The sequence below is a fragment of the Gekko japonicus genome, unplaced genomic scaffold (genome assembly GCF_001447785.1).
Source record: "Gekko japonicus isolate JY-2015 unplaced genomic scaffold, Gekko_japonicus_V1.1 scaffold330, whole genome shotgun sequence".
Lineage (NCBI taxonomy): Eukaryota > Metazoa > Chordata > Lepidosauria > Squamata > Gekkonidae > Gekko > Gekko japonicus.
The window spans coordinates 204,374-222,370 of NW_015173132.1; the positions used below are offsets into that span (position 1 = coordinate 204,374).

General features: G+C 44.4%; 2 protein-coding genes across 7 annotated transcripts in view; one reads left to right on the forward strand and one right to left on the reverse strand.

Moving 5' to 3' along the window:
• Positions 1–15,794, forward strand: part of EZH2 (enhancer of zeste 2 polycomb repressive complex 2 subunit) — a 54,905-nt gene extending 39,111 nt beyond the window's left edge. For 3 of the 5 annotated variants that reach the window (XM_015422157.1, XM_015422152.1, XM_015422156.1), the window contains exons 10-20: positions 1,121–1,361; positions 2,354–2,523; positions 2,751–2,845; positions 5,319–5,359; positions 8,194–8,319; positions 10,150–10,328; positions 12,886–12,981; positions 13,735–13,816; positions 14,437–14,517; positions 14,611–14,695; positions 15,553–15,794. In XM_015422157.1, the coding sequence (XP_015277643.1) occupies positions 1,121–1,361; positions 2,354–2,523; positions 2,751–2,845; positions 5,319–5,359; positions 8,194–8,319; positions 10,150–10,328; positions 12,886–12,981; positions 13,735–13,816; positions 14,437–14,517; positions 14,611–14,695; positions 15,553–15,613 (1,257 nt within the window). In that variant the 3' untranslated portion in view covers positions 15,614–15,794. Of the gene's footprint in view, positions 1–1,120; positions 1,362–2,353; positions 2,524–2,750; positions 2,846–5,318; positions 5,360–8,193; positions 8,320–10,149; positions 10,329–12,828; positions 12,982–13,734; positions 13,817–14,436; positions 14,518–14,610; positions 14,696–15,552 lie in introns of those variants that run through there. The other 2 variants (XM_015422153.1, XM_015422158.1) reach the window with 2 other exon arrangements.
• A 789-nt stretch (positions 15,795–16,583) lies between these two features.
• Positions 16,584–17,997, reverse strand: part of CUL1 (cullin 1) — a 73,280-nt gene continuing 71,866 nt past the window's right edge. For both annotated transcript variants that reach the window (XM_015422160.1, XM_015422159.1), the window contains exon 22: positions 16,584–17,099. In XM_015422160.1, the coding sequence (XP_015277646.1) occupies positions 17,019–17,099 (81 nt within the window). In that variant the 3' untranslated portion in view covers positions 16,584–17,018. The remainder of the gene's footprint in view (positions 17,100–17,997) is intronic.

Below are 17,997 nucleotides of genomic sequence, written 5' to 3' on the forward strand. Positions count from 1 at the left end.
ATGGTGATATTTTCATTATTAATAATAGTGATGATAATAATAATAATAGTGTTGATGATGAAGTAGAACAGGATCCAAAGGATTATGACTAGTGTTGGCCACCCAAACGATTTTCTGGAGAAGCAGTTGCCTGTGTGATGGGGTGAGCCACTGTTTTGTTTGCTGAAATATTGTTTTCCCACCTTTTGAGCAAGACGTTTTTAAGGCAGGTCAAAATCCAATCAAACCCACCGTGCAAAATAAAATAATCATAAAAAGGAATGAAAGCAAAAAAAAAATACATATAATCACTGGGCATATGCTGCTTGCCTTTTCACAACCTTTCTTTAAAGCCATGTCCCCTAAGTCTTAATGTTCATTTAGGGTTGCCAAGTCCGGCGTTGTGCCGCAGCGGGGGAGAGAGTGCGCGCGCAAAGCGCGCATGTCACCCGGAAGTGATGTGACGACTCCGGGCACGCTGGGGGCGGGGCCACGACCATCTGAGGGGAAACCATAGAGTTTTCCCTCGGATGACCGTGGCCCCACCCCCGGCGTGGTCGCGTCACTTCTGGGTGACGCGCATGTCGGGGTGGGGCTCCCCCTGGGGCCCGATCCGCCGGTGGCGGGGAACGGGCCTCTGGGGCGGGGGTTTCCCCGCCCCCCGGGGGGACTTGGCAAGCCTTTGTTCATTACTCCAGTAGCACCTTAAAGACTAACAAAATTTGTGGCAGGGAATGAGCTTTCATGAGTCACTGCTCACTTCTTCAGGTACAGCTGGAATTGGAGTCCCTCTGTCCTTATATCTTGGAGAGTGGAGTGATTTCAGATGCCAAATGACAATAGCAGGTAAATGACAATAGCAGGCTTGATTGGATTAGGTGTGATATGTAGAGGGATAGTAGGTGTGGAGAAATCAGCACTGGTAAAGAGACAGGAAACCTTGGTCTCTGAAATCACTCCACTCTCCAAGACGTAAGGACAGACGGACTCGCATTCAATCTAGCTGTATCTAAAGAAGTGAGCCGTGACTCACGAAAGCTCATAACCCTGCCACAAATGTTGTTACTCTTAAAGGTGCTCCTGGACTCTTGCTTTTTTCTACTGCTACAGACAGACTAACACGGCTACCCATCTTACTTAGGAAGGAGCCAAAGAATTTGCTGCCGCTCTGACTGCTGAGCGAATAAAGACGCCACCAAAGCGCCCCGGGGGCCGCCGAAGGGGGAGGCTCCCCAACAATACCAGCCGGCCGAGCACGCCAACTATAAATGTGCTGGAATCTAAGGATACCGATAGTGACAGAGAAGCTGGGACTGAAACCGGAGGAGAAAACAACGATAAGGAAGAGGAAGAGAAGAAGGACGAGACTTCAAGCTCCTCGGGTGAGACCCAAGTGGCGTGTGTGTTTGAGTGAAAAGGACTCTCGGGATTGATTAAACTCCTTGTTCCCTCCCATGCAATTTTATTCTGCACTGTGATCCTTCCATAACGTGGTTGCAGAATGTCTAATTATGAAACCTCAAACCTAAAGCTCTTCCAGTTTCAATCTCTGCACGTAGATTTCAGAGAGACAGTTTTAAGGAGTACGTTCGTGTAATTTTGCATAGAGTGTACAACTGGGATATCAGTGTGCCAAAGGAATGGTGTTTTTGAGTTAGATGTAAATATGTGTGACGTGTACACGTGCATGTGTGACCTCATCGAGTAAGAGGATGGTTGCTGTGACACTGACATCCAAAACTAAAAATAAAATAAAAATCTAGTAGTCCAGAGCAGCAGTCTGCCACAATGATCTGTTGTGCGGGTTGTTGAAGAAGCAAAGCCATTCGCACTTCAACCGCTGTTGGTGCTGAGGAACAGTAATGTGCACCTTGAGAAATAAATCCTTTGCAGAAATAGAAGGTACTTTGGAAGCTCTAGGCAGGTCTCCTTTCAACGGGCAGGTTTGTCTGCTTTGTTTCTGCATAAGAGTGACAGAATGACTCAGTTTCAGCTGGCGCAGAAGCATGTGAGAATACAGCTCAGTGGCAGAGCACCTGCTTTGCATGCAGAAGGTCCTAAGTTTAGTCCTTCGCCTCTCCAGTCTATTTTAGTACAAGGCAGCTTCATGTGATGGGATTACCCCCTGCCTGTGGCTCTGTCACTGTTGTATGTGCTCTGCCAATTATTTTTAAAAACGTGCCTTGTAAGATGATGGAAACACTGAGCTGGACCCTACATATAAAGGGTTAAATAGCCCAGGGGCCCAGGTAAGTTTACCTGCAGGATGAATTGTACAATTTTTTTAATGCGGGATGTCGTATCCTAGTAAAGCAGGGCCTCTGGGGAAAAGACTCGAAACGTGTTGCTTCATTGTTTGTTCTCGACATTGCAGAAGCAAATTCTAGATGTCAAACGCCAATCAAGATGAAGCCAAATATTGAGCCTCCTGAAAACGTTGAGTGGAGCGGTGCAGAAGCATCAATGTTCAGAGTTCTCATTGGTACCTATTACGACAATTTCTGTGCAATTGCCAGGTTAATTGGGACCAAAACGTGTAGGCAGGTAAGAGCAAAGAGGCCATAATTCAAGCACCGTATTACGTTCAACAGAATCGTCTAGTTTGCATTGAATATGACTTACTTTACGGTCACAAGACTAGATGAAGAATAATAAATATAGAGATAAATAAATATAAACAAACAAACACACATGCCCACTCAAGCTGGCTCAATGGAAAATGGTTGACTTTGGCCACTGAGGAGCTTGTCAAACATGCACTCTCTTTCCAGGTGTACGAGTTTAGAGTAAAGGAATCTAGTATTATTGCTCCTGCACCCGCTGAAGATGTCGATACTCCTCCAAGAAAGAAGAAGAGGAAACACAGGTAAACCAGCGGCTGTCCGGCAAGCTGAGCGCCGTGCTTTTCTTAAAGGGGGGATGATAACCAACCAGAGAGAATAAAGATCTCAGCAGTAAAATAATTGTAGAGCACATTTCTACTGTTGGTCTGCAGTAGAACAGGTAGGTTCAAGTCCAGCAGCACCTTAGAGACGAACAAGAGTTTCAGGATATAAACCTTTGGGGGAGCTTTTACTCTTGAGAGCTCATACCCTGAAGCTCTTGTTGGTCTCTAGTGCTACAAGTCTCAAATCTGAAACAAGTTAGAGGCTAACTTTTTGTGTGTGTCCCTCTCTATGGTAACATATTTTTGAAAAAAGTAAAACCTTTGAATACATTTATGGCCTGATCTTTTTTCATCTGGATACTGATGTCTTAGATGGGGTTGAGCACAAATTACCTGTGAAATTAGAAATACAGTGTTGTGGATCGTAGTAGGTAGATCCTGATAGAATTGGCACATATACTGGGCTTTTTGCTGGGCAGTAAGAAATCCACCTCTGTATTGGATCTGCTTGTGCTCATCAACTTTTCTCTATACTTTACAGCAGAATACAACAATATTCTTCAGCCACGAGACCATGTTCCTTTAGTTACACCAGCTGGTTCAAGATAAAATTAAATCTTCTGCTGAAATTCTAGTAATTACTTTAGTTTTACTGCACGACCAGAGTTTGCCTCTGTATCCATACTGGCACAACTATGGTTTGGGCTTGCCCTCCACACCAGCTTCAAATTGCGGTCTGCTATGGGTAAGGGCTGCGGTGGCTCAAGTGGTTAAGATGCTGAACTGTAGACCGGAAGATCGGTAGTTCAGCAGTTTGAGACCTGAGTGCCACATGATAGAGTGAGTTCCCGTCTCTGGTCCCAGCTCCTGCCAACCTATCAGTTTGAAAGCAAGAAATTGCAAGTAGATAAATGGGTACCACTTCGGTGGGAAGGTAACAGCGTTCCGTGCACCTCAGCGTCTAGTCATGCCGGCCACATGACCACGGAAACATCTTTGGACAGCGCTGGCTCTTCAGCTTGGAAACGTAGATGAGCACCACATCCCTAGAGTCGGATTCGACTGGCTTTCGAGCAAGGGAAACCTTTTCCTTTACTATCTTGATTTGGAGGTCAAGTGCAAACCATTGCTTGCTGGCCGGGATCTGATGGCAAATGATACTTTCCATCAAAAAAGTACTAATCAATTGCAGTGTCTGCAGAGAGGAGAGGCTTTATGAGCACGCGTCTCATTCCTGTAGTGTCAAGCCATGTATGTGGCGTGTTGCCATATGAAGTGTGAAGCAAAAGCTAGCTGAGTTGTCCCTGTGAAGCAAAAGCTAGCTGAGTTGTCCCTGTTCTTAGCCTCAATCCCCCCCTCCCAATAATGAAGAATTTCTTAGAGCATTGATATTGGAAGCTATATAGAATTATGAAACAAATGCCTGGATCCAGAGTTTTACATACTCTTGGGGGTATTCAGCTCATTGAAATCAGTGAGCTTAAGTGTGCCTGCTGTAGGTATATGCTCAGATATGTGCTGAAGTGAAGAAGGCTGGGGCAAGTGATGCACTGTATTCTTGGTGCCTGGAGGGGGCAACAGTGGGAGGGCTTCTAGTGTCCTGGCCCCACTGCTGGACCTCCTGATGGCACCTGGTATTTTTGGCCACTGTGTGACAGAGTGTTGGACTGGATGGGCCATTGGCCTGATCCAACATTGGCTTCTCTTATGTTCTTATGTTCACACAGAAGCTCAGTGAATATAACACAGAATATGCTGTCACAATCCATGAGAATTACTGCAAATGTTGTCAGTGATCTCTCTTACGCATTGTATCTTCTCCACTTGAGTGCTTGCTTAGAGACGGTTGCATCCACTTGCATGGACAGGACTGATGTATGGATCAGCCCTGTGTTAAAAGAGAACGTTGTGTCTAAAAACCAGGGAACTGACTGTTCAACCCCTTACCACAGAGTGTTTATTTGCTAGAAAGAAGTACATATATGTAGTTGGTTTGTTCAGACACTTAAAATGTATACGATGAGCTCTTATTGTGCAGTTTATTTTGGTCTTCATTTGGTGTAGCAAAAGCAACTACTGCAATACAGCACATATACAAGATTTTGCAAAATTAAGCTCCAAAATATTTGCCGTGAATAATCGGTGGGAAATTTGACTTTGGGAAGCCTGACCTCTGTAGAATGATGAAACAGTATGTAGCTTGATTAGTAGAGGGATCTATTAAAGCCAGCTTCTGGACAAGATTAATATTTCTTGTATAATTTACATAGTGCCTTCTTTGCAGGATATATGTGGCTGCCTGTTCCCAGTGTTCAGGGGATTGCTCTGTTTTTGAAAATAGGGAAGACACCTTCATTCAGAGTAACCCTTAAATTCCAGGCTGCAGCTGGACTCTTCCATTGCCCTTCCCCATACAGCTTGTCAGCTTCACTGTGTGTTTGTCTCTTTACAGATTGTGGGCAGCTCATTGCAGAAAGATACAGCTGAAAAAGGGTCAGCATCTTTGTTCTGAATTTCTGAAATCCTGCTTCTGCTTTTCAAAAGGGGAAAGGGATAAACTTCCAGGAGTCCGGACTTTGTTTTTTTTTTTAAAAAGGGGTGCAGTGCATCCAGTGGAGACCTCCAGCCTGCCCATTCTCCCCATTCACTGCAGTGGAGGGGACGGTGTCCCCTCGACAAGGGGTGATGCGAATGGGGAAGCTGTGGTTGATACTGTGGTTGTACTGTGATACAGCAGTACAATGGAAACATTTACTTATTTATGCAGCAGTAGTTAGATGTTCTGTTACTGCTGCTATTACACACAAGGATAGAAAGCGGGATGAGTGAAAGGTTGAATTCATCACATCTCTTTGGTTGTTACATTGCTGTAGTGCACATTAAAATGAGTGTGAGGAAATTTCGGTTATTAGTTTGAATAAATTATCAATGCCTAACCTCATAAAATAAATTTGCTAGTAATAAGTCAAGATGTCTGCATTGCAAATTAATCTCAAAAACCTTCATCATACCACCCTAAATCTTTATCCCCGAAACTCTCCTGTTGACACTGAACCCAGACTGCTCAGAATTGGGAAGTCAAAGCAATGACTTTCCCATTCAGCATCTTGCTGAGACGAATAAACAGACTGGTCTTTCTACTAACAGTGGTAAGATTCTTGGGGTGAAAAAAACAAGAGGAATTCTATACATGTAACCAGTTGAACTTTTTAACTGCCGTAACTGCCTCCTCAGACTATTCCTGTTACACTTGTAGTAAATTTTAAAGTGCCTCAAGAGGGAAAAAAAATCTGAAAGTAATTGAGCAGAAGCGTATTGACATTTGATCAAGCTTTTCTCAAAATAGTTTTGGTATTAATTTTTTTAACTATTATACAGGTTGGCCAACATAATGTACTGACATTTATTTAAACCAAGGGTCACCAGCATGGCACCTATGGGCACCACGGTGCCCTCCAACCCCTTTCTTGGCACCCACAGAGTGTTTTTAGAAAGTGGGCAAGGTCAGATGGGGCTTTTGCCCATCGGGGTTTCTGACTGGCCATTGGCTGGCTGTGCAGATTTTTTAAAAACGTTGATGATCCCGGACGAGCCCCCAAGTAAAGTTTTTTTCTTTTAGCTGAACAATAAGTGTTTCTTTCTCTTAGACTGTAAAATTCTAAAAGTATCTGTATAGCTGATATGGATTACAAGGTGCCATTGTTCTTCGTTTAGTCAGAGGCATGCACAGTTATAGCTGGGCTGTCAAGGCTGCAAGCCTCGGCAAAAATAGCTTTACCCTCCCAGCATGCATCCAAACAACAGTCACAAATGAACCAAAGTTAATACCTGAATACATTCCTGATTGATTTCTGTTTCAGCGGTTAGAATCATAAATGGCACTTAACATATGTATTATGGAAGTGCTACGTGTACCTACTAAGTTAAACCTGTTAGTCAGTGGCAGAGTACAAAGTGTTTCATAAACTCTGTGTACAACAATACTATAAAGCTGAGCAGTTCATCTATACCTTTCATACCTATTTTACTTTGAATGTAATCAGTTCCTTTTGCCAATTAAATTAAAAACAAGACCATTGCTTTGGCAGCAAGAGAATCTTCGCTGCCTGACTGAAGGTAAGCTGTGTGTGTATGCCAGGAAATATTTTTAAATAGTATGTTGACTTTAAAAGGCATCCTGTTTAAACAGAGCTTCTGCCTGATGCGTTGCAGTTGCTGTTAAGGGTTATGTACGACCTCATTCTGTGACATTTTGCAGTTGGCTCCACCTCCTGTGTCGTCGCGCCCACCAGACTGTGTCAGAGTTTCCCAGAGGCTCAAAACGTTTGAGGAACCCAGGTCTAAACTATGGGTTTGATCTTTTGATTTATGCAAACCAATTATGTAAAAAAAAGGTGGCTTCAGATGACACAGATTCCCAAGCATCAAACGTGTCTGTGACTGCCCACCCATGACAGTCTTTACAGATAAAAGCTAGTTGAAGCTAGTAGAAGAAGAAAAAGATAGTTATGTTTTGCTCAAGGGTCCCTAACATTGTGGAGCCTGGAAAGACACACTTGGAGGCAGAACCAACCATAAAACGTCAGGGAGTGAGGTTCTGCATCATTCGTGACTCTTCAGCGTTTCAGGCACTAACTGTTAATCAGGATGCCTTTTAAAATGAACACATAATGGTTTATAATATTTTCTTGCATACTCAGAGCTTCTCCTCAGTCACTCGGTGAAGATCCTAGTGCTGCGTGGCAGCTGCTGCCGAAGCAGTGTTTTGAAAAACCTGTGCCGCCAATCAAATCTCCAGTGGCCAGTCGAAAGCCTTGCAGTGCCAAAGCCCCGCCTGCTTGTTCAATCCCCTTGGCAGGTGTCAGGAAAGATGTCTGCAGGGACCCATGTTGGGGACCCCTGCGTGAGCTTTGCAGGCAGATACTCATTTGTAAAACTTGGTTCCAACATATTTTTCTAAAAGGCTGGCCTGCCGAAGGTCATAACTGGAAAATATTAAATACCTATTACATTCTCCCCTTGAACTCTGTGGGTCTTGGGGGGCCCAAGGGAGAAAACGACAGAGTGAAACATAAATTTATTTATTTATTTAATTCAATTTATATCCTGCCCTCCCCACTACGCGGGCTCAGGGCGGCTTACAGGAGGCATAAAGTGGTAATGTAAGTGCATCTTATTTGTACATTTCCTTTGTTTTTTGTTTGCTGTGGGAAATAAAGGGCTTTGTTTTAGGATGGCGGTTTACTTTGAAAGCCTTTTTTTGGGGGTAAAGTTCTTTGATTCAGTCTTCCTAAAGTCATTTTAACGTACATATATATTTCGTTCAGATGGATCGTCCAACCATGTTTACAACTACCAGCCCTGCGATCACCCCCGTCAGCCTTGTGACAGCTCATGCCCCTGCGTCATTGCTCAGAACTTCTGTGAGAAGTTCTGTCAGTGCAGTTCAGAATGTAAGTGACTTGAGAAATGCGTGATGTTTACGTCTCATTTAGAAAACTCCTATCGCTTGGCCAGTTTCTTAAAGCTTCAAAGTGTTCTGGAACGTTCCGTGTGTTGAGGAAATGTCAGAAGTCTTTTAAAGACTAGAAGGCAAGAGCCACCAAAGTTAGGAAAAGGATAGGTTTTAATAAATTCCAATCTTATTTTGGATTTTTTTAAAAAAATTGGTTGATTTCCACATACAGAAATACCCAGAGAGCTAAGATGCAGCAGTGGGGGGGGGGGGACCTCACAATTCTCCTTGTGTGTTCCTGTAATGGTGGACAGGCTCCCTCAAAGGCCCAATTGGCATCTAGCATTTGCTCTGCTGTCTTACCAAACCCACACTGGAAACAGAAATTCCTGTCTACATTGCATGCCACTTTCACTCTGATTGATTGTCGAATTTTATGGCAGTGTCCAGACTGCATGCCGCTTTCTTGGTTTTATGGTGGCCGTCTGCATAGATTCATGGCCGTTTTATGGCCATTTAGGGGTGAGACTTTTGGTATGGTGTTGGCCTGGGGTATTTGAAAGTGGTTTTGAGCTGCATTTTCCTGTTCCGGTGTGGGTTTGGTACAGCAACGGAGCAAATGCTAGATGCAGATTGGGCCAAAGACTAGACGCGCCTCATTCCCAGTGTTGCCCTGCAGTGGGTGGCGGCAGCTGGGTGTCTTCTGGGGTGCCTGCTCACGTCGTGCAGAGCACCAGGCACAGCAGTCTACCCTCGTGTTAGTCTACATGTGTCCAGCATCCTTTCCAGAGCTCTTTCCTCATCAGCCAAAACAGTGTCGTAGAGCATGTGTGTCGAGGGGTGCAGAATTTGGAAAGCTCTGTTTCTAGGGTCGACTTGGACTGTTTTAACTGTGGGCCTTATGAGGGCAGAAAGGTGGGGTATGAATTTTGTAAAATGTTTTAAAAAATCAAGAGATTTCTGATATTGTCAGCACCCATGCATCTTGGTGGATACATTAAACAAAATAGGGCTCGTGTTAGGCCTGTGCTGTCTTCATAAAGGAGCTCATAGCCCACTAAATATTTCCTGCATTCAAGGGGCTGACTCATGTGCTGAAGCGTACCTCACATTTCTGAGCCACCCCTTAATGAAGCAATGTGTGTAAGTTACATAATGAAGCAATGTGAAGAGCAGTAGCACCGTAAAGACTAACAAAATTTGTGGCAGGGTAGGAGATTTCACGAGTCACTGCTCACTCCAGTGACTCACAAAAGCTCATCCACTGCCACAAATTTTTGTTAGTCTTCAAGGTGCTACTGGACTCCTGTTGTTTCCTACTGCTATAGACAGACTAACATGGCTACCCATCTTGATCTGTCCCAATGAAGCCATTTGTTCTAGTTATCCTTGCAGATAGCTCTAGCAGTTGGAGGGGCAGGCTTTGTCTTAATTGCCCTTGTCACGAGGTACGCCCGTCGCATTCTTGGTTACTCAGTGCCTCTTTTTGATCAGAGGCCTGCTATTTTAGAACATTTAAAAGAACAGAAACTGAAGAATCACTTTGGTACCTACTGTTTCACTGACGTGTAAATAAATTTGCTTCAGTTTACAAAGTGTGTTACCTATAGAATCAAAGCTTTTACCCCTTGACTTCACTTTGGTGCCCATACGGGGTTTCCGCACTCTTCTCAGGAAGAAGAGGGCTTGATAGAGGCTTGTTAACCACCGCTGTAGTGGGCAGTTCCATCATGGCATACAGGAGTTGAATGCTTTGTGCAGGGGTGGGGGTGTATCTAATGTCAAGTCCACTGCATTTCCCCTGATTTCTGTTTTATTCTCCTGAAAGGCCAAAACAGGTTTCCTGGGTGCCGCTGCAAAGCACAATGCAACACTAAGCAGTGCCCTTGCTATTTGGCTGTGCGCGAGTGCGATCCAGATCTCTGCTTAACATGTGGCGCGGCCGATCACTGGGATAGCAAGAACGTCTCTTGCAAGAACTGCAGTATTCAGCGAGGATCCAAAAAGGTGCTTCATCTCCTTGGTGAACAACACCCACTTGCTATTCTTTTTTAAATCCCTAGTATAGTATCATTATCCTGCCCGGTGTGCTAATCGAATGGATGCTGGCTTCAACTTAAGCTCTCACTTGGCCACCATATAGTTCCTTGAATCATCCTTGTATGTTGCCTGTCTGACTGCAGCACTGGGTATTGACTGTGCATGTGTGAATGCAGAGTCAGCAGTTGGGGGTATCAGCCGACATCACCTCATGTGCCAACTGTGCCTGGAATCCACTGGAGCATTTCTGTGGACAGAAGGATTCCTGCCCACGGAGAACAACTTTTGGCTAGGGTAGGAGGGGGCAGGCAAAGGACTGGTCTCGGAGGTCCCCAGAGAGGAGGTGCTAAAGTCACACTCTTGTGTGGAAATCCTCCCCTTCATAAAAATGCTACTAAACCTAATTCTGCCCCCAAAGTAAGGATCATAAAATCTGTAGAATTGGGAGCAGTTTGTCCAAACCTAGGGCAACACCCAGGCTTACGGGGAAAGTTTAGACTAAAAACAAAGTTAATTTGAGATTACCTGATGAAATTGCAGTGGCAATTTTGAATTGCATCGGGAACGGCAAACAGTCTGAAGCAATGCTCCCTCTAAGATGCGGAGTCTTGTGACCAAAAATTCTACTTTGTGAGCTGCTGGCATTAAAGTGGTGAGCGAGTGATTTGGCTACTGCATCAGTTAGTTTGCTCTGGAGCCCTCCTTCCTGAGCTAAGACAGAAATCTGAGCTGGAAGCTAAAAAACTGTGAGCTAGCTCACACTAACTCAGCTTAGAGGGAACACCGGTCTGCAGTAGTTTGAGTCATCTGAAATGGCTGCAGTTTCAGTTTAGAACCTTGAGGGGGCGGTAAGCAAAGACAAGAAGGAAACGGGCGGGGGAGCAAAGCCAGAGCGGAGAGAAGGAAGGAAGGAAAAGTGGGAAGAGATGGTGGCTGGAGGGAAGGAAGCAGGGAAGGGGAGAAGCTGCCAGGGGGAGGAAACCAAGAACAGGTAGGGTCGGGGGGGGGAAATGGAGGTAATGTGGGGGAGGACCAGTGGGGATGAGATTACCCCACCAATCCTTCTTACAAGGCCCCTGTTTTTATGCTACTTAATAGTCCACACTTGCAGGCCATTTCCAGTAGTGTTGCAGGTGGCAGTAAGTTTGCTGCATCTGCAGTCAAGCTGTTTGGAACACTTGTTTTTAACATGCCTCGTACGAGAGGAGGGTCAACACAGCCCACCAGCTATGTGGCAGGCTACCCCAAGGAAATCCACTTTTAACTCCAGGACTTCCTGGGGTGGGGGAGGTTACAGCTCAGGTACTTGATTTGTGGGTGCAAAACTGGCCTGTACATGAATCACAACAGGAATGAGTGGTTACAAAATACTTACTATTAAACCCCCAGTGGCTGGCAACAGGGTCCATAGTGGCCATAATATACTTTCCAAGTTATTGTAAAAATGCAGGGCCTTCTACTTGGTGATTACTTAAGGCCCTCTATTTTTACAGGGCTTTAACTACAGTATAGTCCCTTTCCATTATTTTTTTTTTAAGTTACTGGGAATGCGCACTAGCTGTATGAGGCCTATTAGGGTTGTTTTCGTTATGATTTTTGTAAAGCCCAAATGGTTTTTAGAAGCTGTGGGTTGCATCCTCCTACCTTTTCTGCTGGCTCTCACCTAGTTCCCCTCATAGTCCCTGGCATACCTGGCTTTTTTTCTAGGCAGGGCCACATTTCCTAGCATGATTCATTTGCCAAACAGTACAAAATGCTCCGTTGTTGGAGGAAAATGGCCAGGGAAGAGACAGAGTAAACATGCCGTGGAATAAAGTGGGTTTTCATACCAGCCAACAATGTCATAGAAGTGGTGTCTGGAGGCAGGGGTGTACTGGGGGCTTAGTGATGTATTTGCGACAGGCACGACCCACAGGTCCGTTCTTTGGTGCAAGCCACTGCAGTAATGCACTTGCAGAAACTCTTAAGTCAAGACCAGTGGGCCTTGCACAAAAGAACTGCTTTATTTGTGGGGTGAGAAAAATGATTCTGCCGCAGTCACTTTTTCAGCCACAAGCCTGTCTCTTGCTGGTCGCAGTCTGGTCCGGAATATTTCTTAACGCTGGCTTACTTTTAGCGTATCCCTGCAATACCAAAGTAGGCTGAAAATAAGTCTGTGCCATAGATAAGGTTATATACAATCAGCTGCCAAGGTGTGGATGTTAACTCTTTGAAGGCGTGGGTACCAGTTTTGTGTTGCATTAGATCCAGGGACGATGATCCATTTCAAGAGAAAGTATGCGTAACAGCTACAGTTGGGACTTGGAGGTGCTCAGCAGCCAGGGGGAAAGACAACGCACCCCTTTCCCATTTTCTAGGCCCATAGCTGAGATCTCCAAATCCCCTACTGCTCCCTCAGGTAGCTCCTTCCTACGAGGGATTTTCCGTGCAAATAGGCCACCTCTTGCATTACTCCCACCTTGTTTAGGGTGAAGTGTTTCCAGCTGGAGAGTTGTTTCTAAGGCACTTGTTTTTATTCCGCTAGCATTTGCTGCTAGCGCCTTCCGATGTGGCAGGCTGGGGGATTTTCATTAAGGATCCCGTGCAGAAAAACGAATTCATCTCTGAGTATTGTGGCGAGGTAAGAAACCACTTGGACAAGACGTGGGATTCTCTCCCCCCTCCCCCCATGTATAGTGCTTTGCATTCCAGACTGAAAGGAAATGTGTAAAGAACGAGGCTTACCGTAGTTTCCATCGATGTAAAGCGGCAGTTCCACGAGTGTGCCCCGTATTGCATGCAGCGTAACGAAAGTCAATAATTGTAGAGCATACTGGGGGTGGGGGGAGAGACGGAGGGAGCAGTGCGAGGGTGTCCAGTGAAACATTTTAGCTTTTTGGTCCACCTTTCTCTCCCCCGAGAAACCCAGCATGGCTTAGAGAATGACAAATGAGCAATAGGAACATTCCCTCCTGATGTCTGTATTGTATGCTCTGCTAACTTGCTTTGGGAGCCCACAGTCTTGCTGCCTCATTGGGTGGCACTGCATTGGAGGATTTTAACCAGGGGGTGCTGGACAGCAACAGCCTCCCCTCTAATCTCGCTTGTAGACAGATGTGGAGAAAGCTGGCCTTGGCCTGTATCAAACTGAAAAGAGTTCAGGTCCTAATCCTGCAGCCGGAGAGGAGGCATGCAAGGAAAAGTCCCACTGGTCCGAAAGACAGAGCCAGACGTTCCGCAGTCACATTTAGCCGCAGAACACACCGCAGCTTAAGTCGGCAGTTCTCCCTCTGACATGAAAGCTGGGATACAGTGGGGAAGAGGGAAGGGCACAGAATGAAGCCTCTGCTTGAATTGCTGTCTTATCAACACCATCTCTTCAATAAAATTCCAGATTATTTCACAGGATGAAGCAGACAGAAGAGGGAAAGTGTACGACAAGTACATGTGCAGTTTTCTGTTCAACTTAAACAATGGTAGGTGTGTCGCCCTCAACTCTGAATCACCCGTTATCTACCCATTACTTATCCCGGTGCAGGATATGAGGCGCATGGTGTTAACGGGGACATAATGGTTTCCTACACCATGCCCGCTGGGGGCTGAGAAAAGGTTTACCCGATCAGGTTTTCTAACAGTTTGGGGGCAGTGGGGATTGGGGTTAGAGTAGTCCAACACGTTGTTGTTGTTGTTGAACAACATGGTTTCGTACACCTGTATGTAAAATTACAACACACACCACTTGCTAGGAGGTGGGATGATTAGCAAAAGAAGGAACATCAAATGCTAATTAATGTATGAGGAATGCCCAGTGTTTGAAAGGTGGCATGGGGTTTTATTAGAAAGCCCCACTGACTTTCTAGAGGAGTGTAATTGAAGCTAAACATTTCCATGGCCAAACCAGCAACAGGCACTCAGAATAACCTGAGGTCAGACCAGGCACTAGAGTATCTAAACTGCAATGACAAACTTCTGAAAAGCTTTTCTTCCTGATAAGCAACTCACCTTAAAGGAATGCTTGTCCTTACGTGCTGTGACTCGACAACATTCATGTTTAGTTCTGCCAAAATCCAGTCTAACTAACTGTATTTTTATTTAGATTTTGTAGTTGATGCAACACGGAAGGGTAACAAAATAAGATTTGCAAACCATTCAGTCAATCCCAACTGCTATGCAAAAGGTGAATATTTTTGTATACAGTCGTGTTCAAGTGACAATGGGGGCAGAGGTTTAAGAAATACTCAAAAGAGGCATTCCACTGTTTGTTTTCCAGTTATGATGGTTAACGGAGATCACAGAATAGGCATATTTGCTAAGAGAGCCATTCAGACTGGTGAAGAGCTGTTTTTTGACTATAGGTAGGTAACAACACACAAATGAAGTTTTGAATTTCACAAACCTGAGCAAGAGAATTTGAGGGCTGCCAAAAATGGTATGCAGAAACGTATGTGTAACGAAAAGAACTGTGATATAGAAATTTCTCTAAGTCCCTTAGATGTACGAGTGCCTTTTCCATTTTAAAGTCTGACTGGCTTTGATTTAGTTGTGAAGTTAGATGTGAAGTTTGGTGTAGAGAACCAGTTTGGTGTAGTGGTTAAGTGCGTGGACTCTAATCTGGGAGAACCGGCTTTGATTCCCCACTCCTCCACTTGCAGCTGCTGGATGACCTTGGGCAAGCCATAGCTCTGTCAGAGCTGTTCTTGAAAGAGCTGTTCTCTCTCAGCCCCACCCACCTCACAGGGTGTCTGTTGTGGGGAGGGGAAGGGAAAGGAGTTTGTAAGCTGCTCTGAGACTCCGAGTGAAGGGCGGGGTATAAATCCAATCTCCTCTTCTTAAAATGTGCTGAGGTTTGAGGCTTTCTTTCAGTGGAAAGGGGGGGGAGGGGGAGTGCTCCCATTATTAGGCATCCAAACTTGTCCTAAGCCACTCTTGTTTAGATGTAAGGATCCTACAGCCCAACCCTCAGCTCTCAACACCATTTTGTTTCTCTCTGTGAATTGATTCCATGACTTATTTTCAGTTGTTTCCTTTCCATCAGTTTAATATACCACTGAAACTTGTATATCATGTTAATGTGTCATTGTGAAAAAAACAAGTAAAAGGCCTCAGCATGGAAACCAAAAGAAAGCGGGTATGTCTGTATACCCCCCAAGTTGTTGTTACTCTCCAGAACTGGCAAACGGCGTTCTCAAAGCGGTGTCTCATTTTGTTTCAGATACAGCCAGGCTGATGCCCTCAAGTATGTAGGCATTGAAAGAGAAATGGAAATCCCTTGATATCAACTACCTCTTCTACAAAACAGCTGCCTTACCTTCAGGAGTTTCTAGTACTGTGGGCAATTTTTTAAAAAAAATTGAATTGATGCAATTTGGAATGCTGAATTTGCAAAAGTACTGTACCTGTGTAATTTATAAATGACAAATTTTTAAAAAAGTAATTTTTATTGCCTTCTCACCAGCTGCAACATGTTTTGTACCATTGAACTTTTGCAATGATGCAGTGTGGTACATTTTTCAACCTTGAATAAAGGATACTTGAACTATAAACAAGGTTTGGGTGGAATAGTCTTTGGATGTTTGACAAGCAAGAACCAGATTTTGAAAAATATTTTTCTGAATGATGAGAAAGTCGATCAAGGTACATGGCAGGAGAATGACTCTCTGAAATTAACTTTGAAATTAAATTTTCTGTGCTAAAGTTATGGAAACTTCAGTCTACACAAACTATTTTTGTGAAGGTACTAAAGATGACGGAGTGTTCAAGGAACAGAAAGAGAACATTTAATTATGACCTCTCCCCACATACCAGCTTCTGAAAAAGCTAATCTTGGAGCAATGTGTGCAATGTGCAAAGAATATGCACAAGTCTGGATCACTGTTGACTGTTTTGAGAGCACTACAGCATGTGCTCATGTTTCAGTTTGCATGGGATCTTCGTATTTCTGAAAAAAGCAGTATGCCTTTTAATTTTCTTTTTAAAGAATTTCTTTAAAAGCTGTCTGCGGAATTTCCAGTTTCCAAATCCTTTTATTTCTCAATACCTAATACCAAGACTGGCGCAAGAGTATAAATTTTGAACCCCACAATGGGCTTTGCTTGAGGGAAGTCCTACTGAAAGCAAAACAGTACCCCGTTGGTCTGGCTTTCATCACCGTTATCTTAGTCGTGGAGCTTTAACGATAAAACCAAATGCAACTTGTACAGATTTTTTTTTAAATCCTTTTTATTTTATCACACATTAGAAAATGAAACACACTATACAAATGATTTTTCATAGCAGATTACAACACGGGCCCCCAGTCAGACTCTCTCTCTCCAAGTGCCACCAACATGTCTTAAGTGCTGCCTGCGCCGACAGCTCGTTTTGCCGTGTGGCCGATGTATTGATTTAAATGCAGTAGCGCATGCAACCAACCCTCCACGGAGAAGGTTTCGGATCCCTTCCTGTTCTTAAATTCGGTTAAATGGCATTGGTGTCCATATTTACATACTTGAAATGTATCAGTCCTGAGCAGGTCCGATGTAATCCCGAGACCGGCTGGTGGGAGTCCTGGTCTCAGTTATAAAAATGGGAGGTCCAAATGGCAGCAGGCTGGCCCGCTATGAAGTCCGGTGGTTCTCGTTCGTTCCATCACATAACCATTTGCCGAGTGTCACACAGTCAGACGGCTGCTAACAACTGTTAGGCCAAGTAACTGTAGGTGTCCTTCTCGCCATCCACCCGTTCCAAATACTCCTTCTCTATTAGAATGTCAATACATTTCTGGAAGTAGAAAGAGAAAGCAGGGAGGACATATTACCTACAACCAATGTGCCCTCTAAACTGTGGAGTCTTGTGAGCAAAAATTCTACTCTGTGAGCTGCTGGCATTAAAGTTGTGAGCGGGTGATGTGGCTACTGCATAAATTAGTTTGCTCTGGAGCCATCCTTCCTGAGCGGAGACAAAAATGTGTGAGCCAGAGGCTAAAAAACTGTGAGCTAGCTCACACTAACTCAGCTTAGAGGAAACACTGCCTGCAACGTGTCCCCATTTGGACAGAGATGGATTTCTCCAGATAAATTATGGAATGAGTCTTTCTGGTAACCTACTAGTTTGAAAAACAATGAGCAATTAAACAGCATGTGGTGTGAAAGGTCTTTATATGACAAGGCCTTTTAAAAAAATGCGGCACAGAACAAGCTGGAGGAAAGAGCAATGCTCATTGAAATTAAACTATCGAAGTGACCACAGGGGTGCAACTTCCTCTGCACCTGACCAGTGTGTATCACCATACGTGATTCATCTGTGCGGCACATAAAAGAGTGTTCAGAGGCAAAGCAAACCTCAGGACTGGTCAGAAAACCTGGTGGTTACTCTACAGATTTTCTGTGCGTCTCATTTACCGATTATACGAGATTCCTCACTGCACTAACAACAGAACCAGCTAACGAGTTGATTTTCAGGATTTGTCTCCCGCCCTTCTACAGAAGTATGTGGCCAGAAAAATAACCCAAGGAGCAGCATCAGCATCTAAAGATCATTAAAACTCCCAATAAACTCCATGCAGAGAAAGCATATGAGCTGGGCAGGCAAAGGCAAAATGGCAACAGTAGAATCACAATGACCAGTGGCCCAAACAATAAAGCAACGTGTTGGGATCTGGGCCGCCTTCAAAGGCCCT